Source organism: Brachionichthys hirsutus, chromosome 6 (assembly GCF_040956055.1).
Source record: "Brachionichthys hirsutus isolate HB-005 chromosome 6, CSIRO-AGI_Bhir_v1, whole genome shotgun sequence".
Lineage (NCBI taxonomy): Eukaryota > Metazoa > Chordata > Actinopteri > Lophiiformes > Brachionichthyidae > Brachionichthys > Brachionichthys hirsutus.
In genome coordinates this window covers 6,925,971-6,949,813 of record NC_090902.1, presented here as the reverse complement: position 1 = coordinate 6,949,813, position 23,843 = coordinate 6,925,971, and the positions used below count along the sequence as shown (strand labels likewise).

Sequence of the window (23,843 nt, the reverse complement as noted above, 5' to 3'; positions counted from 1 at the left end):
ATGGCACAATCAGCATACGGGGGGGGGGAAAAAAAGAGAATCTCAGTTTATCTTGCTGCTGTGGCCCGAGAACGGTGGCCACTGAACAATCTGAAACCATGAGAGTACAGTGAGAATAATTTTATATGAGATAAAATATCACCAATGCGGGGCTGTGGTGAACAGTTTCACAAATATCTGTAACATGTACATTAAAGAAATTTCCAAAATGGCCTTATACAGATTTTTTTTTTTTTTTAAAGATGTCTTCTCAGAATAAAAAGGTCAAACCAATGAAAATAGTGTCATCAATTCAACTTCAGTCCTCCACTTTGATTTTCAGCCTTCAGCTGCAGCTGTACGATGTTGCTGCTTCAAGCCAGGTACCCGTCACGCCGGGCAAACATCCAGCTGGTCCGGTTCTTTAGGGTGTTAACTTCAAGGCCTCGTCCTCTACTGGAGACCGCATCTATTTTCCTTTCGGAGTCACGGCCCATTTCACTGGTCTTTCTTGCTCTCCACAGGCTGCTCCAGGTTGTCGGTTCCATCACCCAGCTCGGCGACATCCTCTGCTTGAGAGCCGTCCGGCTCCCCCTCTTCCGAAGCTCGACCCTTATTCAGTTTTTTGGATTTTTGGAAGAGTTCGTTGAGGTTAAACTCTCTGATAACGTTCTCCTGGAGATGAAATATTCTTCATGTTAGCGTTCTGAATACATTTTTTACACGAGTCCACGTGTTTGTTTATTATTGATCGGCCTACCTCATTAAAGGTCCAGGATACCGCTCTGCCTTTTTTGTCCACCATTGGACGTCTCATTATTTCCCGTCCTCCTTGGAAAAGTATCAGTGAAGGCAGCTGCTTGGCCAGAGGAGAAGTGCTGACCTTGTACCTGTTCCAATCATAATTGATGACAAAGTTTATTCCTATACCCAAAGAATGGATCATTATTAGCACACAAAAAAAAACCCAACTACTGCCACGAAGAACGGCAGAGCAGAGAAAGCATCCGACCTCTCCGAAACCTCTCCGTAGCGTCCAATGTCCACCTTCCCAAACCTGAGGCCAGGACAGTTGTACCTGCAGAATGTTGGAAAGATGCAAAAGACATTTGGCATCGCAAATTAAAACTGAATTCTGGGCCAAAAATTTAAAATAATTATTTACAAAGAGCAATGCAGTAGTTATTAAATTATGAATCCAACTGCTGCTGATTGAAACACTCAATGCATCATGAATATTCATTTTTTATTTAAATCTAAAAAAAAGATCATGAAGAGGACGAAGGTCCATAATTATTATTTTTGTTTTTAAAACAACACTGATAAGCAGAAGGTTTATAAATATTATTTCACAAATGGCATAATTTGTAGGTTTGTGGTTTGTATTTGTCCAATAAGTTATACTGGATAACAATAATGCTAATCACTAATACAATCTTGATGAATGTAATATTTAATATCCCTTACTTGAGCGAGAGGTCGGCAAAAACCGGAGCGAACGACTGGCAGTCTGAGGACCAGTTGGCGTAGAATTCGACAATCCAGGTAACTCGGCTGTCCTGCTGCAGCTCCTCCTGACAGTAGATAACAAAGATGTGTGAGCTCCATTCGTAGCCAGCTTTTTGGACTGGGACACAATCAGTCGGTAAACCTTTAACGTTTAAATTCCTAGCGCTCCCTTTTGTTCCCGGACCCTCAATTCTCTGCACCGGAAGGAAACGTGCGAGCATTTAAACGATTGTCCGTGGTGCAACACTCACATCTATGGTCTTGTCACTGAAGTACTTGATGTATTCGGGGCCCATGTACAGAGGTGGCTTACAGGTCATGACAAATGCTGGAGGAGGAGCATAAATAAACAGTTGAGTGTGTTTGTTTGTTTGTTTTCCACTGGGTGAGAATAAAAGATAAACGTAGGTTAGATTTTTTTATCCCAAACTCTCAATTAATACAAATTAAAACTAGAAACACTTTGTAAAATGAAGGCGTGCTTTTACCTCCACCAAGGAGGTTGTGTGTTCATTGTCTACTTGTCTGTCTGTGCATGCTAAATGATAAAGACACACTCGAATGGCAACGAGATGGCCTCGATCTGCTAAAGGGGGACGCCCCCTCCTTTGTGTCTCACAACAAGGTCACTGACCGACACACAACGAGAGGTAGAGGATGCCCAGCCGGAGGTCCAGCCTGAAGAAGAGGATGACGTTGGCCACTTTACTGAACATGAACAGGTTTCCTATGTGCTGCTCCAGCGTGACTGAGAAAAAGAGGGGAAAGACCTTGAGATCACGACGACAAGGTCAGAGGAAGTATTTACACAACAAAGAGTATTCAGGGAGGGCTTGCCGGGTTTGCCTTCTAGCTCTGTGGATTTCAATCAGTTACACGTTAGGTCACCAATAAATAGCCATTCTGGCTGAACTTACACACGTGTAACTAAATTCTAACGCACCTTTGTGCTCCCAGATTGAGCATAAAGAGTTGTCAGGGTTGACAAAGAGGAAGATGAGAAGAGGAGGAAATAAAGAAGAAGCTGAAGCCTAAAACAACACTGAAGACAACGAAGAAGGCAAAAATAAATCTGCCCCCCCCCCCCCATTCCGAATGTCCTCACTGGAGGGCACTTCTTTGTTTGCGGTTTCAACGTAAGACAATAAGAAATGATCAATTATCAATTTTTCTTATTGCATTGATTAAGGATTACTGATATCACTAATATATTTGAGAAACTTTATGTCAGGACTGGGGGGTGGAGGGGGGGGGGGGCTCACTTACTTGCTCTCCTGTTCTTCATCATCACAATCGCACAGAGAAACATAAGAATCTCCACTTCTCTCTGTGAGGTTAAAAAGACAAGACAGTGTGCTTGATTAATTATATTATTATATGATATTATATTTAGCAGCAGGTAAAACGATCCCTGCCATCTCACCCAGTCAAAGTCGCAGGAGTTGCCGTCCTCCCGCTGGGTCGCCAGGCCCTCGCACAGACCGGGAGCCTTCCGGACCGCCAGGAAAGCGGCGGACATGAAGAAGGAGGTGACGTAATAGGGTTTCAGCAGCCATTTGTAAATCTGGGGCAGGTGGTAGAAGAAAGCGCACAGTCCTGTGATGAGACCCATGCTGGAAGGGGGGTTGAAGAGGAACGACAGCTGAAGCAACTGAACGCGTCGACTGGGTCGAACTGCGCATGCGCGGAAACATCAGCTTCCTGTTTTGCTTTTTTTTTTTTCTTCTTTTGGTCGCTGCGACTCGCCGTACATTTTGGCGGGGGAGTGTTTAAACGTAAAAACAGCGCAAGATGGAAGTGGAGCAAAGCGAGGAAGGAGCTCCGAAGGGAATTACGCCCAACACCGCGTTGTGTGCAGAAGACCCGGCGGGAAATCCGAGTAATGAGGTTAAAGATGAAGTTTCATCCACTGCAGCAAACCCCGGATCCGTTTGTAGCGCGTCCGGGGAGGCGGAGGCGGAGGCGGAAGCTCGGCACGGCAGGCTGAAGATCTTCAACAAAGTCATGCAGAAGAGTCTGGATAAGTTCATCGATATCGCCAGGTAACGCGTCATTCCGTCACCAGGATGCTTTCTCAATTTGTTTGTTACTTTTTGTCGTAAAAAAACCTCTTATTTTGTTCATTATTGAATATTTTTGTTCATTTTCTTTCCAGCCCTTTCAGTGTTTTATTTATTCGAAGCATAACTCGAATCAGGTGGATAGAAAATACTTCTCTTTACAAATACCCAGTATTCAAAAGCGTCTGTTGCTGCTGTCATTCCTCTACTGTTGATACACTTCGCATAATGGACGGTTCCTTTCTGTTCTGGATCAGTGGCCAAACCTTTCCTGACGCCGCTTTCACTCCCAGTTTCAACAGATTTGCCAGCACGTTCCGTCCGCTGTACAAGAAGAGCCCTCAGAGGATGGAGAGCATTCACAAGCAGTTCATAGAGGAGCTGCGGAAGGCTGTGCAGGTGCTGTGCACGTTAATAAGATGCAAGAAAATACACACACATCTGTAATTATTTGTATTACTTTTCACCCGTTTGCATTGATTCTTGTATTCGTGCGTGTGAAGGACGACATAAACAGGCTGATTGAAGAAGGCCGATTAGATTTCAAACTGAATGAGCTGGACAAGATGGAGCAGGCTGCCAAGGACAATCCAAACCCTGCATGGTTAGTAAAAAAAAACATCTGCTTTTTCTCCAATGAAAATGAAAACTGCTCTCATGTCACGCTTTTTGATTGTACATGCTCAATTTCTGAAGCCCGATACCCACATTCTCCTGTTACCATCTGTCATTCGTACTCGATTCTATCAGTCAAATAAATACAAGCAATAAATGTAAGAAGATTTCAAAGATCAAAACGCTTGTGCAAATTCCACAAGTCTTCATAAAAGATCCATAAAGAGGCATCTGTGGGTGAGGAATGCACGACAACACGTGATGCATCCTCCAATGAGCAGATGACAGGAAGCATGCTCGGTTGCACCGGATAGTTTTGATTTACTATTAATTTTGGTAGCATGAATACTCGACACAGTGTTTAATTTAGATTGTCAATAAATGAAAGGATTTTAAAATGTGTAATTTGTCCCTGCAGCATCTCGATAACATCAACTATTTGTTTACGTGTCATGACACACTTCTTAACACTGAGCCACTGAGTATTTTAGATGGTTTCGTCTCACTGTTGGATCTGTAATATGTGTTCTGCATTTCTTCACTTACACTGTATATGAGTATATTATTATTACTCCCAGCTTGAAATATGATTAAAACCCAAAATATTTGAACCTTTAACTCATTTTAGGCGACCGAGTGGGGTTCCTGAGCAGGACTTGAGTAGCTTTTTGATGCCCTACTATCAAAAGCAGGAGGAGTACATGCGAAAGAAGCTGAAAAAGATGGAAAAAGAGAACGCTGCTCTGGCACAGAAGGTTCTTGCTGGTCGAGAGAATCTTTCTCGGACTGAAAATCGAATTTCTACAGCTGTGGATGACTGGAAGGTGAGAGAGAAATCATTTAGGATAATCAAACGTACTGAACATCCTTGTTTTTGCACACACACAAAGGAGATGCATAACTAAGTCCATCATACTGCTTTGAGTCTACTGACTTCAGATTTAAAATTATTTTACATGATGCACAGCACTTTTAGTTCTGTAATTACTTTATAACTCTAAATTATGTTGTAAATGGCAGTGATATATTTAAAAGGTCAAAGGTCATTGTCAGAGCTGTGGAAGAGCATCAAAATACAACTCAGCCATCATGAGTATCACTATATATATATATATGTATATATGTTTGCAGTGACTGTTAACAGTTTGCATGCTTTTCGTTTTTCACATTCAGGCGTCCGTCCCAGAGTTTAGGAAGCTGACTCCTCTCTGCCCTGCAGATGTCTTTGATGTTTGATCTTCAGATGTTTTAACCTGCACATATTTCAGCTAACCCAACTTTACGTAGAGATTTTGTGTCTTTATTTTCTTCTTTTTTTTCTGAAAATAAACTTGAACTTCTGGAAACAGTGTTGATATCAGTGGCTCTCAATGGTTGTCTGTAGACGTTAAGTAAGGATCGTGGTAACGTGCGCGTTTACGAGCGTTAATACGGTACGTGGCGCTTGGAAAGTAAATGCCTCTTTAGAGTGGAGCGGCAGAGGCAGACAACACAGGCAATAGGCATCGATAGGTGGTGAACACCATCCAAATACCTTCACAGACGATACGCTTGACGTGAACATCGATTATACATAAATGAATAATTCGAGATAGATATGACGGAGATGTTTTCAACTTTGTTTGGGCAAAATGAAGTTCAGGGACCGCCCGGGTCGTCGTCTCTGGGCTTCGGGCCGGGGAAACCGTCGCTGCCGCAGAATCAAGTCTCCATGGCGGGGCAGATGCCACCGCAGCTCGGGGATGAAGGGCCTACTCTGCGGAAGCCCGGAGCCATGAATGAACCTTTCTATTTACTACGGGAGCTTCCTGGTACCTTGTTGACTATTACCATCGCCGCATCTGTTCTATGATAATTATTTATGAATGAACTGGCCTGCTAGCAAAGGCTAGCAAGCAGTTTGTAAACAATGCCAGCTAACGTTAGCTTGCCGAAGACCGTTGACTGAGCTGGTTTGCGGGAGTAGTTGACCCGTCGTTGTACAGATTTCGTTAATTTCCCTTATTGATTAGGACAAAAAGAGCAAACGGGGGTTTCATGTCCTGCATCTTAAAGGTAAATGTTGTGAAATTGAGACCGTAGAAAGGATCCTTTCCCCCGCGTCGTCATTAGCCAAGGCTAGCATGGTCACCGATGATTCCCTTATGTTCTACAACTCTTATTTTTGCTACGTGTGACGAAGCTGGATATATTTGAATAATACTCGTATAACTGTGTGTTCTCAGTGGGGAACGAGTTAACGGGCAACACCAACCTCATCACGCACTACAATCTGGAACATGCCTACAACAAATTCTGCGGCAAAAAGGTGAAGGAGAAGCTCAGCAACTTTCTCCCAGAGTTACCAGGTGAGTCTGAGCAAAAACACAAACGAGTATTTATGTACTCCTCAAAGACAAATGCCGGTAATGAACGACCTGTTTATGGGTTCATTCTGTAAACTCATGAGCTGCTTGTCTTGACTGAGTCGATGCAGATCAATACTTTCAATAGAGGTTATGTTTTCGCCTGCGTCGGTTTGTTTGTTCTTAATATCTCAGTTGATTATTGACCGATGTTTATGGAATTTGACCCAGTCATGTAGGGGGGGGGGGGGGGGGGGCTCCATCTCACCACCGAGTTTCATCTGGATCAGATCCAGAATGAGGGTCAGGAAATAGTTTTTGCATTTTGACATTGAAAACCTCATTTAGGGATTCAAAAATCAGTTAAAAATACACATAAACTCCAATTCACTTTTTCCTTTCGTGGTTGGTGCATAAAGATACCAAGAACAATTTAGAACCTTTTGATAAGCATGATCCAGATCACCGTGTGCACGGTGTAAATCCAATTAGGAGGGGAACGAGCTGCTTGGCGGAGGTCTGCGCTCTCTGAGTTCTTTTCTAGTTTTGACTTGAGACCTTCAACAGGGGTAATCAAAAATGTTTCCCCCACCTTATATGGTAGTGACGTGGGTTTAAGTTGTGCCTTTGTTGAAATGTTTATCTAGCATTTAGTGGTTTCTCTTTCCTGTTTTGCTCCTTTCCTTTCTTTCCTGCACTGCAGGTATGATCGACTGTCAGGGCGCTCAGGATGGGAGCTCGTTACGTTCTCTGATTGACAAGCCTCCGGTGTGTGGGAACTCTTTCAGTCCTCTGACCGGCGCTCTCCTGACAGGATTCAGACTCCACACTGGACCGGTACTAACCCGTGTTTGTGTTTAGCTCAGTGTTACCGATGGATACTCTCTTTCTTGGCTGAATAGCATATTGTTGTGATTTTCTTTTTTTAACCAGCTCCCAGAACAGTACAGACTGATGCACATACAACCTCCAAAGAAGAAGAGCAAACACAAGCACAAACACCATCGGCCGCAGGACCCCTTACCACAAGGTGTGGCACAAAGCATCACACGCAAATGTAAAAACAAAAGTAGGATGTCTGTTCAGGACACTGACTGTTGTGTTCCTGTCACAGAAACGCCGTCGGACTCTGACCCCAAGAAGAAGAAGAAAAAGAGGGATGATGATCCTGACCGCAAGAAAAAGAAGAAAGACAAGAAAAAGAAGAAAGTAAGAGAATTTATCACGTCTGGACTAATTCTGTTGTTCTACATCGTAATTTAGTTACGGGCAAAAGATTGGAGGCTTTCACAAACCCTTATGTTTACGTTAACCAAACTAATATACCCTTAAACTGCAGTTGTTTTAAGGTACTTATCATAGTATACTGAGAAGGGGTTTTACTCAACGGGGCCCCCGCACCCAAATACCAGACCTGCCGGTTACTAGTCATATAATTTGTGACTCGAGTCTAGACTATGCACGCTGGTGAGTTCAGCTGTGTACTTGTACCAACCGTGAACACTATGAAAATACATTTTTATTATATTTAAATTGCAGGACCTTCAGCATGTATGTTGAATGTAAACCATTGTGTTGGTGCTCTCTCTCTCTCTCTCTCTCTCTCCAGAACCGCCACAGTCCTGACCATCCCGGCCTCGCTGGATCACAACCAAACAGCAACAGCCTCAGATAGACAGGAGTCCACTGTGTGTGTGTGTGTGTGTGTTAGCGACTGCGCATTTTGTAAGGGGATGAATGTGTGTTTTACAGATTACTGAGTGAATCAAATGGACGGTGTGAGTCCGAGCGTAAAAGCAGCAGTGACGGGATGGATGTACGCGATGGTGAAAAGAAATGTTACAGAACAGTGTAAACAGGCAGAAAGCGCGCTGAGCTACGTGTGCTAGGAATGTCTTTCTTTTATTTTATTGCGGTATCTTTTGGTCACAATGCCAAAAATCAAATAAACTTTGATTATCTTTCTTTGTGTCTCGCTGCAGCGTCTCGATGGATCCGTTTCATAGTTATTGTACACGATAAACTTGATCCTGAGGTATTTTGCTGTGAGAATTGGTGCTGGGAAGCGAAAGAAGTACCACTCAGACAACTTGCTTTCATATATTTAATTATGAAATGCTCAAGCTGGATATAATGATTGAATTCAGGGAAGTAAAACGTATATTTGGCACACACAAAAAAAAACACGCACTACATGCAATTATTGCGTAAGCCAGAAGAGATTATACATATTAAGCAAAGAATATTTGTTTCTGGCTTTTTGCCAAATGTGTATGATTTAAACCTCATACACATTCATGAAGGCACAAGCACATCGGCAAAGTCTTAACACTTGAATTTCTTTCGGCTATTTTTTTTTAGCTTTGCTCGACGTTAACTAAAAAAAAGCACAAAAGAGGTCAGTTATTGAAATTGCAAGTATTCTGGACTTGATATGACAATGCGGTCAGCAAATGCAGCACCATCGGCTCGCTAACGGCCTCCACGCATGGCTTTGGTCTACAGAGAACGGCCTATAGGTGAGCCATTGGATATTTTGCAGCAAAGCCAATATGGCAACGAAAGCACACAATTGAAACAATTTCCTTCAAGTGATAAAACAAATATTTTGACAATGGAGAAAAGCAATACATCCAAAAAAAAAAACATCTAAAGCTGAAACACTGAAATCCACTCAAAAGAAACAACACTGTGATGTTGAGCGTCCAAACAGGAAGTGCACTTTACAAATTTACCCAAAGCAAGTAGTTATATTATACACAACCCTTATATATAGTGAAGCAGAATATGTAATAGAATACAAGACAAGCCAGTTCTATTTACAAAGCAAATGACTAAAATTCACAAAGACTTCAGCTGAATCATCCGAGCTTCATTTATGATTACCGGTAGCTCACTACAAAAATAACTTGCTGCCACAAACATTTCCCTTTTAATGCTACTGCAGCTAATATATATAAAAAAGAGACTTAAATACATATCATACATACACTAATTCATTTCCTCGGCCTAAAGAAATACAATGTGTCATAACAGTGACAACAATCTAACGTTCCATATTATTTTCCTCTGTAAAAATTCCAGAAATGGGCTGATATACCAATAAAACACGAGTGCACGAGGAGAAATGTACTAAATCAGGGGGATATACGACAATCGACGTGCTGATTCATTTACTAATATTTTCTGACCATAGAAAAGGTTGGGCAGATGCGGGGATCAGTTGCAGAGAGACAGTAGGCAAAAAGAACCAGAGGTAGATGTGATGTCTCTACAACCAGGCTACCTGTTTGTGCGTTTGTCTCTCAAAAGCTTCAGTTCATGTATAAACATTTTGGTTTTTCAAATGCTTTGTATAAGATAGGTTCTTTGACAACTATTAATAGTGTTTTATTAAAGATATATTTTTAAAAACTGTATTGCTCATGTGTAGGTGAGTGCAGTAGAAACAGCACATTAGCGGTTGCTTCATTCAACACGACTTAGAAGCAACACTCAAGTAAGAAGTCTCTCTTTCTTTGGTGTCGGCAAGAATTGTGATTCTAATCTTTGAGAACTACATAACAGCATTTCAAGTACCGTGATATCTGCAGTCTGACACACGTCTGCATAGGACTGTGTGTCTGTGTGTGTGTGTGTGTGTGTGTGTGTGTGTGTGTGCGTGTGCTCAAGTGTAATTCATGGCTTCGAATCACACTAATTTGGCTTTTTGATCGAAAACCAGAATAAATAAAAAAAGCAGCACCCGATGATGACGAGAAACACGAAGCCTGAGGCGCAACAACCTCGTGGAATCAAATATAATTTCTCTGCATTTTTGCTGGTGAGAAAATTTAACTGTACAACAATGATGATGCTGCTTTTTTTTTCGAAGGCGCATAGAAAATTCCTACAATTCCCACAATCCTCCTGGCCGGTACGTCCCTCTAAGCCTCCGCAGCAGCCAGGCCGTTGCTGTGAGGCTTGCAGCCGTTGGGCGCCTCCAGCTCCTGCGTGGCGGCTCGCCTGTCTCTCGCCTCCTTCTCCCTCAGCAGGTGTCTGCGGTGGTGGAACAGGTACAGCGGCAACAGGAAGCCAGCCAATGAGACGATGAGCAGGCCAAGGTTTATCTAAAGGGCGACGGGGAGGAGAGGAGGTTGGAAACTATAGTCAAGCACGGAACTGGCAAAAGGGATTTTTAGGACTCGCCAAGAACGAAGACGCACTGTGGACTCGCATGGGAATATTCCTTTGTGGTACAACAACGCAACAAATAAAACTGATCTCAGCCTCCTCACCCAGAAGGCATTTCCTTTCAAAGGCCCAACCATGGCGATGAAGAGCGGCTGCTGCAGCAGAGCGATCACAGCGCTGATCATGGATTGGAGGCCTGTCAGAGTGCCAAAGTGGTTGGACGGGTAGCTGGCGGAGGAGACAATGTGGTTACCAAGGGTCAGACACGGAATTAAAAGACACGGAGCCGCAGATAAATAGGTGGCCTGTAATATGCTTTCTGTTTCATGAATTTGAGGCGGGAAAACACAATGTCTTAATAACTGAGTATAAATTCCAGAGCCTTCATGATGACCGTGGTTTAATTATTTCATGTTTAATAAACAATATTCACCAATGGTTCATCAATAAACTGGATTCAACACAGTCATGATTGAGTTGAACAGTTTCCACACAATTCATTCCGGCCACAACGCTAACGCAGCATCTCCCACTGATTGCTTTTGAGGGGTAGATTTTGTGTGTGTGTGTTAAATCCAGCTTCCGGTGTTGCGGTCGATCAATTAGAACAAGAGAACTCACACAGCAGCGTAAAGGCCTCCACAGCACGAGTGGATGAAGCCTCGGACCATAGTGTGGAGAATGAAGGTCAGGATCTGAGGGGAAAAAACAACGCAATGGATTTAGAGTGTGGGGAGATTCGATTGGCTGTTATCTTAGTTTATTTACTCCCTGCTCCACGTTGCGCGTGTGGCTGTGTGTGTGTGTGTGTGTGCGTGTGTGTGTGCGTGCTACCTGTAGAGGCAGGTTGTCAATGAGGCAGCAGCATCCAAATGCAATCAGCAGCAGGTTGGTTAGAATGAAGGCTCTCATGGCGTTGGTCACTTTCTGGATCTTAGCGTCTCTCTTGGGTCCACTGAGAATTCTGATGGGACACAGTGTGTTGACATTAGACGCTTGGACCGGTCCATTTATAACACCAACTGATGTCCACGTGCAGATCGGGCCTCTCGGCCCGTATGGTTGATTTGACTGATTTTGAAACTTGCACGCACCTCAGCTCTGAGCCTGGGGGGGAAGGCTTATCCTCGTCACACCCCTTCATCTTCCAGTCCATGATGAACCCGATCAGGGGACATGTGACCAGACACAGCAGCTGCAGCGTGCCGAAGATGGACGAGTAGAAACCCACTGATGGCGGACAGATTAGATCAAATGAGTTATTTCAGGAGGGTGAAATAATGCACCTATGAAAGGATGTGTCATCGCATCACTCGCCTTTCTCTTCTGCCTCAATCGCCAGCTGTTCAGACGCTGAAATATGCAAAGACGGGAAAGCAGTCTGTTAATTTACAAGTAAATAAATAAATAAATAAAGGTCACGTTTTCTGCGAAGGTCGTCGAGCTTTCAGCACTCACGATGTTCTTCACCGTGGGTCACGAGAAACTCCAGCATCTTGTTCATCGAGCCCATGAAGAATATGATCCTCAGCTGCGACATCCCCATGGTAACCAGACTCCACAGGAAGATGGGCGAAAACACGGAGCGGCGGAAAGGAACAGAATCTGCGAGAGAAGAGGGAAGACGTGCACCGGATGATAAAGCTACACTGACAACAGCAGGTGTGTGTACATAGAGAGAGGAATTCACACGTCAGCATTGTTTTCTTATCAAAAAAGTTTTTTTAACAACCTAAGCAGAAACAAAAATCTCTTCTTGGCAGATTTGATCACATCCCGTTAAAGTAAACGGCTGTCTGGGCTTACTGGCTGCAGCCTCGGCCTCGGGGAGCTTCTCTGTGGAGTGTCGCACGTCTCCGTTCTTCTCATTCAGCCTCATCTGCTCCGATGAAGGCGGCTCATCGGCCGAGCCGATTTTACTGTTGCACGCAAGAGACACAGAGGCTGGTGTGAAGGAGCGATGTTCTGACAGACACCCGCGTCCCAACGACAGACTCACTGACCTGTAGTCCACCTCGTCTGGCGTTGGGAACCCTTCCGTGGGCCAGTTGATGAAACAGTTTAAAAAGACTGCTCCGGCAAGACCCGCCCACATCCACATGATCACCTTGAAGGACACGCCTGTATCGTAGATCAGCTGGGGGAAGAGAAAGACGAAAATGTTATATCAATTTGCCAATCAGTTGAAATTGATGTTTTTTTGGGCTCTATGGGGGTTGGGGGGGGGGCAACACAACATGCAGACACATTTTACCCAGTGAGGTTATGATGTTGAACATGTTGGCAAACATTTGCATATTCACACATCCAGCAGGTGGAGCAACATGAACATTTAATTTGAGTAATGGACATCGTGGAGAAAAAAAAAAAACAAACATTATTCAACCTTTACTTGCAGCTACTTTTTTTTTAAATGATTTATTTCGAGGAACAAATGAAGAGTCCCTCTTTTGCTCATATAACCATTTTAGGGTACCTTGACTCCCGGGAAGGTGACAGCAGACGAGGCGTAGGAGCCAATCATCAGAGACATGATGGTGGAGCTCAGAGCACCAAACATGTTGGGCAGCTGCAGGGACAGAGACGAGGACAAAACTCAACTTTATTTGTCCCCTGGGGAAATACAATTTTCAGCGAGACATAGATAAAAAAATTACTGACGAAAAATATCTGTAAAAGCAGTGTCCTCCTAACAATATATGAATTTAAAAAGCACATGTTACAGCCCCAGCCGTGAGTGTTTGCTCGTGGGGTTGTTGTACTGTGTCGTTGTGCATTTCTTTTCTTCTGTTAGTTTTTTTTTCCAGTGTGTGAGCGCTCTGTCGCCAGCCCCGTCTCCGACCAGGTGACAGTCCCCGCCTCCTCACGCTCAGCTGCGTTGGATCAGCTGATGGAGCCAGCCAGCATAAGAACTGCGCTCTCTGGCCGCTCGCGAGATTAGCCTGAGCTGAAGCCGTGCTTGCTCAGCGGGCCTGATTCTGTGTGTGATTTATCGAGTGTGTGACGCGAGAGTTTGGTTTCAGGGTTTGGGTGTGTGTTGCTAGTTCACCGCTCGATACGCATCACTGTGTGTACGTATGGTAGAAGCAGTAGGGCGTGGCTGCCGTTTATTTTGAAACCGCTGTTCTCCGGTTTCACTAGTTCTAGTTAGTCTTTTTGTTTCCTCCCGGGGCTTTAGTCAGACCGGTCGAGTGGATTATTTAGGTTGTTTTGGCCTCGGACCAGCCTGAAGAGAAGCTTCCCAATTTTCCACCTCCCTTTTGGAGTGTGTGTTTTTCTGTTGTCGTTTTTTTGTTGTTGTTGATGGGTGTGTGTGTGTGTGTGTGTGTGAGAGAGAGGCCGGTCGTAACATTATTCAACGTGATTCAAATTGGTTTTCGCATTCCATTATTGCCTTTGCCAGAAATTGAGTTGACCCGTTGGACCTAAATGCTAAAATCAGTTTGGCCAGCAGGGGGCAGACGGCTGCTGCGTTATAGGAGGAACTGGCCCTCTTTGCACTCATTGACACTTCTGATGCCCCACAGAGCACACTCATTAAGAAATGTTAGTTTCTATGTCATGAGGGGGGGGGGAGTCATGTCCCAGCTGGGTCCTGACCCCGTAGATCGGGACCGTTTATTCTTGCTATTTCAGCCTCGTCTTTGAGATGGGATTAAGACTGGCCAGGCCGATCCATAGCCGCCCGCCACTCCATGCCCATCGGCGGGGTCAGTGCACCCAGCGTGGGGGGGCGTGCATGACGTCCAGCGAACGGGAGAAGATGGCAGGAACCGGGCACATGCAGCAGTAAGAAGCTTAGTGAACATAACAATGACCGATTTGTGCTGTCAGCACAACCAGCGCCCTTTGACTCGACTTTTTAATGGGTCAATCGTGAATAGGTCACGCGTGAGAGATTTTTCATAATTCGAGTTCACCGGTTCAACTCCAGTTCTCATCATTTTGTTTCAGCCTCCGAGGGAAACCCCGTCGTTTCCCTACTACGCGTTCCTTCTCTTAAATGCTCCTATACAATGTTCTGTTGTGCTTCAGGGAACTTCAGAGTCTGGTGACGAGGGATAAGTGTAGCAGATATTTGATGTGCTTCTTGCGATAGTTACTTAATTACTTTAATGGCTTTGCTGTATAATTAGTGAAACTCAGCGGCACTCTCCAGTGGGTTGGAACCCATGAAATAAAAGCTGTATAAAGAAGTCATGATCTCATGTGTACGGCTTCGAATCCTATCTGAGCGGCGTTTGTGTGTTCTCCCAGTGTCCGCGTGGGTTCTCTCCGGGTTCTCCGGTTTCCTCTCCCCCCAAAAACATGCAATTTAGCTGAATTGGTTGCTCCGAATTGTCCGTAGTGTGTGAGTGGTTGTCTGTCTCTGTGTGCCCCCCCCCCCCCCCCCTCGCCGATAACGAGCTGGAATAGCTTTTCGGTAATGTCCTTGTGCATTTTGCACGCGGTGTGGCCGTGGGATTCGGCAGCGGTGACTGTTTGCACACTAGCGAGTGTTGCTGTTGGAAGCCAGAGGTCAGCTAAAGAGCTGACGCAACAACGAGATCGACCGGTACGCAGCAAAAAGCGTTTTCCTGAGGATATTCAAGAGAGCCTGACCTGACACTGTTATTCAGCGTTTCCGAGAATCCAAACGCTTCCCAGTTTGTCTGTGGTCGTGTGATGCTCAGCGCTGGACTGTCTGAGGTTTGAGACGCGGACGAGAGAGTTTCTCTTGCTAACGTTAAAGAAAAAGATATTTCGGTTATGTGAGACGTCGGCTAACTTTCGTTTTCTTTGTCTGACTAATGGTGTGTGTGTGGCGGAAAGCAAAGACACTTGAGCCATGTGTGCATGTGCAGACGACAGACGTCCGTGTCCCGCATGTTAACACTGCCACGGGGGGGAACATGGGCAGAAACACGTGGACGGAGGCCCGTGAGGGTCAACTGGTTTGTGCACAAATGAAGCTTTGGTCGTTCCGTTGTCGCGGCCTATCGGCTCAGGCGCTCCTCCTGCCGTGCTCACCCACTTTGGCACCGGGTTTAATTATGACCTTAATTGGCGAGAGGCCGGGCCAAATATTAGCTTACCGGTAATAAGCACTTCTGAACAAGAGGGGTGGATCGCGGGAGAAGAACAAAGAGAGAGATGCGTGTAAAAATAAGCACAGATTGAAAGGAGGAAAGGGTAACGTAGTGGGAGGACTTTTTTTGGGGGGGGGGGGGGGGGGGGTTAAGATCTCTCCGAGCCACATCTGCTGCTCCTCGCTCGGTGCAGAGCCCAGCAGGAAACCCTAAACCACAGCTGGCCGGCTCAGCGGCTGCTTCTCGCCTCCTCAAACCCCTGCCGCCTCCGTTTGCTGCACATGGACTGCTTAGGAAAGGCGTGCCAGATTCCCTGCAGATCACTGTTTTTTGAACAAATATAAACGAGGTTCCGACTGTTATACGTTTATCAAAGTGAACCAACATCCTGTAAATATTTGACCTGAAAACGGCAGCTTTAAATCATTCTATCTCTGTTTATCACTATATTCTGATGTGTGTATGTCAATATTGTCAAACACAACAACAGCTTATTACTTATTCTGGTGAAATTCAATCATTTTTAAGTGAAAGTGCTTTCCGGTTCCCGCTGATGCCCTATTTCACCTCAACTCTGTGACACAAAGTGTGTGTCTAACTGAAGCTGTCGAAGTTAGACGGATCTATACTTTATTTATCCAGAAGGAAATTGTGTACAACCTTCCCCTAGATTGCTCCACTGAGCAGAGAGGAAGTAAGAGTAGAGGTGAGAGAATGTGCAGCCTTGAGTGTTCGGAAAAGAGGTGAGCAAGCCAAGCTTTGGGGGGGGCGTCTGGTCATCGGGAGGCTTTTATTGGCCAAAACACAAATGGGAAAGTTTCCACCTGGGAGGAGTCATGTGAGCTCAGACGAAAACACTGTAAATAGACACGCACACGCACACGCACACGCACACGCACACACACTACTGACGCACTGGACAAACCTACATACTTGCTAGGACACAAGAGGCCCTAATAAAGTACTCCGTGATGCAGGTACCAGCTGTCACATCACACGCAAAAGTACACGCGCCTGACATGACCGTCAACAAACAAAGCGTCCAGTCACAAGACACAATGTCCTCAGCAGAGACGAGCAGCAGCCCAAAACAGGCTGAGGCTAGAAAGACGTCCGGGGTCATCTGTTGTTAGAGTGTGAACGCTGAGGCTGGCGTAAGAGATGAAGAGAGAAGATGTCGGCTTCCGTGTATCGTTCACGTTACCGCTGAGGTAATTGGTCTTGGATGATTTTTACGTTCACAATGAATGTCCCGATCAGACAGCTTTACATGCGATCCGATTGGAACGGGCGTTTGCCGGTGGAGAGGACACTCACTCAGTACATCGCGAAGCTAGCAGGCGAGGCTATAGATAACCATCTGGTACAATTTGTCCCGCAGGAAACAGCATTGCTCCGAAACGGTCCCGTCGACTCGTGAGCTTAACGGTCTTCAAGGTAGTGTCTATCACAAGCTGACTTGCCTTTGAAGTCTATAGAGTATAGACGATTTGAAAATGAGGAACGCTTTAAGAACAAAATTCCTCTCATAAGTACAGAAACCCGAGGGGATCTGTTCACGCACAGATCTGTAGCGTTAGCTGTAGCGACGAGCATCTTTCATGTGATATTATTAGTATTATACTTATTGTTGTTTTCCAGTCAGACATTGGTCTGTGTGTCTCACCGTGAGGGAGGTGAAGGTCAGGCAGATGCCTCCGAAGCCGTTCAAGGAGAGTGCCACGAAAATAAGTGCTGACAGTACTGCAGAGAAAAGGAAATACACACAAGTCAATGCAAAAAAACCTACTCTCGGGACGAGACGCGCCTTCCACCACTGACGGAACTGAAGCAGCCTCTTGGATCTAACTTGAACAAGTCCAGTTGACCCTTCTTTTTTGCTCTTTGTGATTTAGTTGCTTTTAACACGTTCTGCTCTCCTATCTTCTTTGTCTTCATTCCCATCACTACCAGAAGACGTCAGCAAGGCCAATGAGAGTTGGGGAAAAGTTGTGAAAGTGCAAAAAAAGTGGATAAAATAATCTGCGGTGTGTTTGCCGTCTGCCGATATTTCTTCTTTGTTTGTGTTGTCTTAGGTTCTATCCAAGGTTTCTGCCTGTTAAAGGGAAGTTTTTCTTTCCCTCCATTGCCAAAGTGCTTGCTCTTGTGGGTCAAGTTGGCTTCTATCTATCCCTGCTCTACCTATAAACAAAAACAAATTGATTTCTTGATACACTTGGTGCAAATGAATGGAAAGACAAGAATAAAGCACCCGACTGTGGTTTTTCTACAGTCTCCGTGTACCCTGACAACAATCCTACAAGTTGAGCAGGAGCTCCTTAGCATAGCTAACATGATTAAAAACAAACACCAGGGGACATGGAGCGGAAAAAATACATATTCAGGTATTTCAGGCGCCAGAGGTGCATGATGCATATGCAAAGCATCACATCAGACGCTGGCGCATTGTGCATTATAAGCAGCATGGCGAGCCTCCAGTCTCATCGTCTGGTAAAACTCACAAATGACTGCGCTTCCCAACTTTCCACCATGCCGGCCCCATTGTGGTAATATTATAGTTAAGCACGTAAATTTTAACTCACCTCCAGGGTCATAGGTAGAGAAGGCCATTATAACACAGGAAATACTGAACAATGAGCTGTAACACACACAAAAAAAATATTTTTACCATACTATATATATGTATATATATATGTACATAGATATCACAAATCACCTATTAAACAATATATAATAACATGACATGGGGCATTAAAGAGTGTGTGCTTCTTTCCAGTAAAAGCTTAGCCCCAGACCCGCTGAGAATGTCCTACAGAATACAGACACACCTTATTTCAGCAGGAACAAGTTAGTAGGCGGCACAGCCACCCTCCTCCCACTATGGGAATACATTCTTCCTGTCTATTTTTGTTTTGTTTCTACTACGATCCGAGTTGTGGTTTAGGCTCTCACGACATTACCTGCCCACCAAGCGAATAGGGCGAGGCCCAAACTTGTCCATCAGGATCCCGAGGGGCAGGGTAGTAGCGCTGAGCAGGAAGGAGCCAATGGTGAAGCCGAGATTCAGCATCTCCTCCTGGTCCACACAGCTAAGCCACTCCTCTACCTCGCCACCGGAGGAAGAATTGGCCAGGAGCACGCCCACGGATTTGTTTTCTGTGGGGAGGATTGGTTTGAGAGGTGATTGGTTCAAATTACGCACAGCAATCGCACAACAGACGATTCGGTGGACAGTCTCATTGCCAGGCTGGAATGAATTCAAACGCTTCGATTTCGTGTGGAACTAATCTAATTCTTTCAGGGTTGTGTAAATACAAAAGAAAAGGAACACACACACACACACACACACACACCTTTATATGTAAAATTTGAGTCTCTTTCATGTGCCGCTCTGGAGCGGATACACTCCCCGGTTCAGTGTGAATACTAAAAGCTGTTCCACTCATTTAAGGTCTTCATCGGTAACTCCAGTCGTCGCCCGCGACCGACGTGTTCATATTAAAACCAGATATCGGCCACGCAGTTGTGACTGTAGAGCGCCAAATATGGTCACAGACAAATTCAGACGTGAAGGTTCGGCTTAGGATGTGATAGAAGGCCACGAGGAAAAGGGGGGGGGGATTAATCAGCACAAAATTCTGTCTATCCTAGTAATGCTCGCCTTTTTGCACGAAAATTCTTATTTCTTTTATCAACAGTTTCCCCCATTTCTACTCATCGTTCAAAGCAGGACATGCTTGCAATGTGCTACCAAAGACAGGAACCACTGTTCCAACAAAAAAATAAAATATTAAGCAGCGGATTCCACATTTGGAGCATTTTAACTGCTAAATCTTAAAATTTAGCAGTTAAAACCAAAACTTCTACAGACAATTGTTCAATAGTTACTCTTTAGGTTAAACAGTACGGAAACAGTGCCAGGATGAGCTATCAGATCAAAAACACGTGGTTGGTGTGTGATGCAGCGCCGCCGACTCCACCTGAGCACAGGTGGGAGTAGAAGCCTTCCTTCTTCAGTATGATGAGCAGCGAGCCCCAGCCCAGCAGCACGGCCGAGCACAGCAGGTTCTCAATCACGGCTGTCACCGCCATCCACCATCGCCTTCTGTAGGCCTGCAGAAGAGTGGGCGCCATGGCTGGGAGACAGGAGAGAAAGACAACAATTAGCCTATTGATCCGTTCGTCATTGACTGTTAAGTTAAAATGTTTCTTCTGATCAGCAATGCCAATCAGCTCCTTTATCAAACCTGTTCCAACATTTCAAACGACAATGCAAAGAATCAGGACACGAGCAGCAATGCAATGACGTTGAGTTCCGAACGGCACGACTGAGCCACGATGATGCAGATAACATGCTTCCTTGTATTGATCCTATTCCGTGTTTACGTCCCTCTCCCGGGTCTCACCAAAGAGCGCCCGTGTGACTCCTCGCTGTTTTGTAAATCCCATTCCTGTCCCCCAGCAGTTCATTGTCCTCTCCACTTTACCGTCAACAGAGCAGCTCCTTCACCCGTGATTGTCAGCTGAGGGAACAACACTGAGCACTTTAGTTCTGTAATTTAAAATGTCAAAAAGGTGACATTTGCGTTCCAAAGCAGCGTTGAAGCCCCCCCCCCCCCCCCCCCCGGAGTCCAGCTTTCAAGTAAACAAAAAGCACACAAGCAAACAGAAACTGAAGAAGTCACGTTGACCGTGACCCGGTTCGGTCGGGGCAGTCTTTAAACTCACACCAGACAAGACGTCGGCCGCTTTCAACTCTGACACAAGTCATCGTCACCCAGAATGCAGTGGGATCACACACACTCTGGAGATTAACGATGCGTGAATCAAAAGGTCAAAATATTAGCACCTCTGTCATTTTCCAAAACAGGCAACAAGGGGAGATAAATCAGGGCTTCAAACAGGAACCGTCTTTACGGGAGCTCATCATGGAGGCCCGCGTTCGGGCCGCACGTAAGGCGATTATCCATCGCCCAGTGAATCGCCTTTGTGCTCAAAGGACTTTTGAAAAGGGAGGCTTTCAATGTAAGTGACCCCCCCCTCCAGAACACACAGAGGAAGACGAGTGCACGGACAGGGAAGAAGGCAATTGAGATGTCGTGATCTGCCCAGTAAAGTTCAACACCAAACGAGAGCAGATTCACCTCCTTCATATTTGTCACAGATGCTCAGTAAATAAAATGTTCTATCATTTAATCCATTTACAGTCACAGAATGTCAAAAGTGATTTAATGAAAAGATTAAAGATGATCCTGATCTGAATGTCTATAATCTTATCGATGCTTGTCAGCTTGACCTTGACCTCAAAATATGATTACTAATACTTTTATTAGTGATCGATATTACTTATAGGGTGCTGACTACTCCTCTGAAACCAGGTGCAAGCTCGTAACTCTGTGTTAAATGTTCTGTTTATCACCTTGCCCTCATTAATCCTGTCCAGGCCCAGCTGGCTAGCCACATTAAGCTAGCTAGCATCACGAGGAGAGCTCTCAGTGCTTTAAAGTGGCAGAACAAGCAGACAGAAGAGCCTTTTAACAACAGACAGACTCCATTAAAAGTCTTAAGTATGGAGGCCACTGTCACATGGATCGGATTTACGCTGCTGTGTCTGCAACACACACACGTGGCCTGAAGTCAACATGGAACCGTCGAGTCATGAAAGCTGCTTGTGTCCCTAAGTAGAGCGTATCAGCTGCCCTTCAATGTGTGCTATGCGACCACGAGTGCACAACTCAGGAGCCCTTCGTCGCCACCGTCGTCTTCAGCCCGGCTCGCTGATGGCGGCGGCGGTTTCCTGGAAACAGCGGGGCGACTTTGACAAACAAGGGGGAAAGATAATTACTGGAACTCGGCGACAACGAGTCCACGCGAGGCGGAACGGTCAACAAGAACAAACACGAACAGGAGGACGCTGGCAGGCAGCGGCCATCGTTGTCAAGGAGCCGTGTAAGGTGTGTGTGTGCGTGTGTGTAAGGTGTGTGGCGGGAAAGCGGCTGAGGTATCTCCAAATATGGACGCGGCTTCCTGAATTAGGCCCTACCTGTCCTGAATGATGCAATGTTTGCATGACTTACTACTAAGGACAAGAGTTTCGCCTGTGAAGGAGGAGGCAGAACAATTGTCTATATATTTTATTTATTTAATAAAACACTTTTTGTTCTTTTTACTTATTCTGTGTTTGAAATGTGATTAGAGCGGTTTACTGATCCTGCCCCCCCCCCCCCCCCCCCCACTGGTCAGGGTATCTCTGACCTTAACAGACCTTGTTTATTTACCTCAGCGGGACACGAAGGGCCGCAGGGAAAACTCTTTATTCTCACAAGTTTCCAAGAAAATAAATCACGCACACTGCGGCGCAACTGGCCAGCAGCTGCTTCTCCGCATGCGTGACCTCGGCTCTGGGTCCGGTTACCTGCACGGCTGGGGGGCCTCTTTGGAGTCTGCTGCTGCGTTCACGTGTTATCTATAATGACGGAATTTTCAGACAAAGGTTTGAAACGGCCCCAGGACTTGTTGGCTACGTCACTACCGGTTTCGTTCACCTGCCGAGGTGAAAAAGACGGAAAGAGCCCATGAGTCACCAATATAAAAAAACTATTTATTTTTTTAAAAAAGTGTGACGATTTCTGCTTTCCGTGTTTTATGTTACTGAAAATTGAATGCTTTTTTTGTGTAAATCATTTATGGACATTAGAAAAATAAACGTGAGTCACAGTTTTTGAATTTCCAAATAAATCTTTAAATAAATAATATTGAGTAGCAGCGATGATTCAGGAGACAATTTAAGAGAAGAAACTTTATATAATCTGTAATCTTAGCGTTGGCCCTTTTCTTTCCAACCTATGAATAGAATCAGTGCCTTTTTGTCTTTAAACAAGTTTCACTACTGCACAGAGCGATTCTGAGGGAAAGCTTAACGCCTAGGGATTCTTGTTTCATTACAATATCATGAATGTTTCCGAAGCGTGTTGTTTCTGGCTGGAGCGCACTGGGAACACATGCTTTATCTTACCCAACGACTATTTGCGGCCACCACGTGTAGCAAATAACATCTAGCCTAAATCATAGGCCCAGATTTAAAATAAAAAACAAGAGTCAAACTTTTTTTAATTGCTCTCCATGACATAAAAAACTTCCTTAATCCACTCAATAAACTGTGGCCGGCCCCTAAAGGGCGAATAGATTGAATTAATTAATACACCTTCTTTGCGAACTCTATCCAAGTCGCTCCATTTCACTTTTAACTCCGGGTGCGCACAGACTGTCTTTTGTCTCCACTCTTTGCCACGTGTGTGAGCGCGCAGAGCAGCCGGTTCGTCCTGCCGCCGCGCCGCGCGTTATTATACGATAGTAATCACGCAGGCCTTCAGTGGAAACAGTACACGCTTGAGAGAAGATCACTTACTCATGATGTGTGTCTGATCAATCTGGAAAAGGTTCTTCTTTTTGTCTAAAAAAAAAAAAAAAAAAAAAAAGGGTTAAAGCGCCGCCGCTGTTCCTCTTGAGTTTATCCCGAGTGTGGGGGCAACTTTTCTTTCTCCGCGTCCCTCCTGAGCGCCTCGACGTTGTTCTTAAAAGCCTCCACGCCGCGTCCCTCTCTTCGTTAGAGACTGCCCCCTTCCTTATCTGCCTAATTTGTAATTCCCTCCCTCTTTTTCTTTTTGACTTCAGTCGCCACCCTGCTGCTCTCCGTGCGCGCGGAACAAAATGCCTCCAGTTCAGTGCGCGTCTAGGAGAAGACAGCAGGAGGACACGCTTAAAACGCGTAAAACCCTCAAAACAAGGAAAAGGAGTCATAAATGAGAGCTATTGTAAAAAAAAAAAAAATGTTGTTGTATTCTATTTCATTATTACATAAAACGTTACAACAACAAATCTAATTCTCCCAGTTTTTGTCACGTTCCATACAATTGATCATTTTCATGTTTTGCGTCACACATACGTTCATGTTTACGTCACACATTCTGCGGTCCATCTAAATCCGCACGTTGCTGCACAGACATGCAGTAATAAAACAGTTTTAACATCATCATAAACTATTATAGGACAATGGCTCAACAAAATACAAAGTGTTTCAAAGAAGAAATAAT

General features: G+C 44.9%; 4 protein-coding genes across 4 annotated transcripts; 2 read left to right on the top strand and 2 right to left on the bottom strand.

The window, feature by feature from the left end:
• Positions 1 to 105: 105 nt before the first annotated feature.
• Positions 106 to 3,157, bottom strand: tmx2a (thioredoxin-related transmembrane protein 2a). Its single transcript, XM_068740021.1, has 8 exons — positions 2,912 to 3,157; positions 2,755 to 2,815; positions 2,123 to 2,236; positions 1,740 to 1,816; positions 1,447 to 1,553; positions 992 to 1,057; positions 740 to 869; positions 106 to 654 (listed from the first exon to the last, which is right to left on the bottom strand). Exons 1-8 carry the CDS (start codon positions 3,098 to 3,100, stop codon positions 478 to 480), a joined length of 921 nt encoding a protein of 306 aa, XP_068596122.1. The 5' UTR covers positions 3,101 to 3,157; the 3' UTR covers positions 106 to 477.
• Positions 3,158 to 3,279: 122 nt separating this feature from the next.
• pmf1 (polyamine modulated factor 1) lies at positions 3,280 to 5,484 on the top strand. The gene is made up of 5 exons (XM_068740586.1): positions 3,280 to 3,530; positions 3,842 to 3,947; positions 4,052 to 4,152; positions 4,792 to 4,987; positions 5,337 to 5,484. Exons 1-5 carry the CDS (start codon positions 3,280 to 3,282, stop codon positions 5,397 to 5,399), a joined length of 717 nt encoding a protein of 238 aa, XP_068596687.1. The 3' UTR covers positions 5,400 to 5,484.
• Positions 5,485 to 5,644: 160 nt separating this feature from the next.
• On the top strand, positions 5,645 to 8,477 carry med19a (mediator complex subunit 19a). Its single transcript, XM_068740091.1, has 6 exons — positions 5,645 to 5,974; positions 6,389 to 6,511; positions 7,212 to 7,345; positions 7,442 to 7,538; positions 7,623 to 7,717; positions 8,118 to 8,477. The coding sequence occupies exons 1-6, from the start codon at positions 5,761 to 5,763 to the stop codon at positions 8,181 to 8,183; spliced, it is 729 nt and encodes a 242-aa protein (XP_068596192.1). The 5' UTR covers positions 5,645 to 5,760; the 3' UTR covers positions 8,184 to 8,477.
• Positions 8,478 to 8,598: 121 nt separating this feature from the next.
• Positions 8,599 to 23,495, bottom strand: slc43a1a (solute carrier family 43 member 1a). The gene is made up of 15 exons (XM_068740090.1): positions 23,159 to 23,495; positions 19,731 to 19,886; positions 18,711 to 18,906; positions 18,333 to 18,388; positions 17,417 to 17,493; positions 13,158 to 13,250; positions 12,685 to 12,818; positions 12,488 to 12,600; positions 12,140 to 12,286; positions 11,999 to 12,034; positions 11,776 to 11,911; positions 11,516 to 11,645; positions 11,303 to 11,376; positions 10,786 to 10,909; positions 8,599 to 10,617 (listed from the first exon to the last, which is right to left on the bottom strand). The coding sequence occupies exons 1-15, from the start codon at positions 23,160 to 23,162 to the stop codon at positions 10,435 to 10,437; spliced, it is 1,659 nt and encodes a 552-aa protein (XP_068596191.1). The 5' UTR covers positions 23,163 to 23,495; the 3' UTR covers positions 8,599 to 10,434.
• Between the last annotated feature and the right edge of the window lie 348 nt (positions 23,496 to 23,843).

Bases quoted from the DNA above. Each gene is read 5' to 3' on its own strand.
- tmx2a (XM_068740021.1), bottom strand. From the start codon at position 3,100: ATGGGTCTCATCACAGGACTGTGCGCTTTCTTCTACCACCTGCCCCAG. The intron at 2,237-2,754 runs GTAAGTGAGCCC...TCTTTTTCTCAG, and splicing joins GATGAAGAACAGGAGAGCAA to TCACGCTGGAGCAGCACATA. The intron at 1,817-2,122 runs GTCAGTGACCTT...CTCCTCCTCCAG, and splicing joins CTACCTCTCGTTGTGTGTCG to CATTTGTCATGACCTGTAAG.
- pmf1 (XM_068740586.1), top strand. From the start codon at position 3,280: ATGGAAGTGGAGCAAAGCGAGGAAGGAGCTCCGAAGGGAATTACGCCC. The intron at 3,948-4,051 runs GTGCTGTGCACG...GTGCGTGTGAAG, and splicing joins AGCTGCGGAAGGCTGTGCAG to GACGACATAAACAGGCTGAT. The intron at 4,988-5,336 runs GTGAGAGAGAAA...TTTCACATTCAG, and splicing joins CAGCTGTGGATGACTGGAAG to GCGTCCGTCCCAGAGTTTAG.
- med19a (XM_068740091.1), top strand. From the start codon at position 5,761: ATGACGGAGATGTTTTCAACTTTGTTTGGGCAAAATGAAGTTCAGGGA. The intron at 5,975-6,388 runs GTACCTTGTTGA...GTGTGTTCTCAG, and splicing joins TTTACTACGGGAGCTTCCTG to TGGGGAACGAGTTAACGGGC. The intron at 7,718-8,117 runs GTAAGAGAATTT...CTCTCTCTCCAG, and splicing joins AAGACAAGAAAAAGAAGAAA to AACCGCCACAGTCCTGACCA.
- slc43a1a (XM_068740090.1), bottom strand. The intron at 18,907-19,730 runs GTGGAGTCGGCG...TCCTCCCCACAG, and splicing joins CTACTCCCACCTGTGCTCAG to AAAACAAATCCGTGGGCGTG. The intron at 11,377-11,515 runs GTAGCACGCACA...TTTTCCCCTCAG, and splicing joins TTGACAACCTGCCTCTACAG to ATCCTGACCTTCATTCTCCA.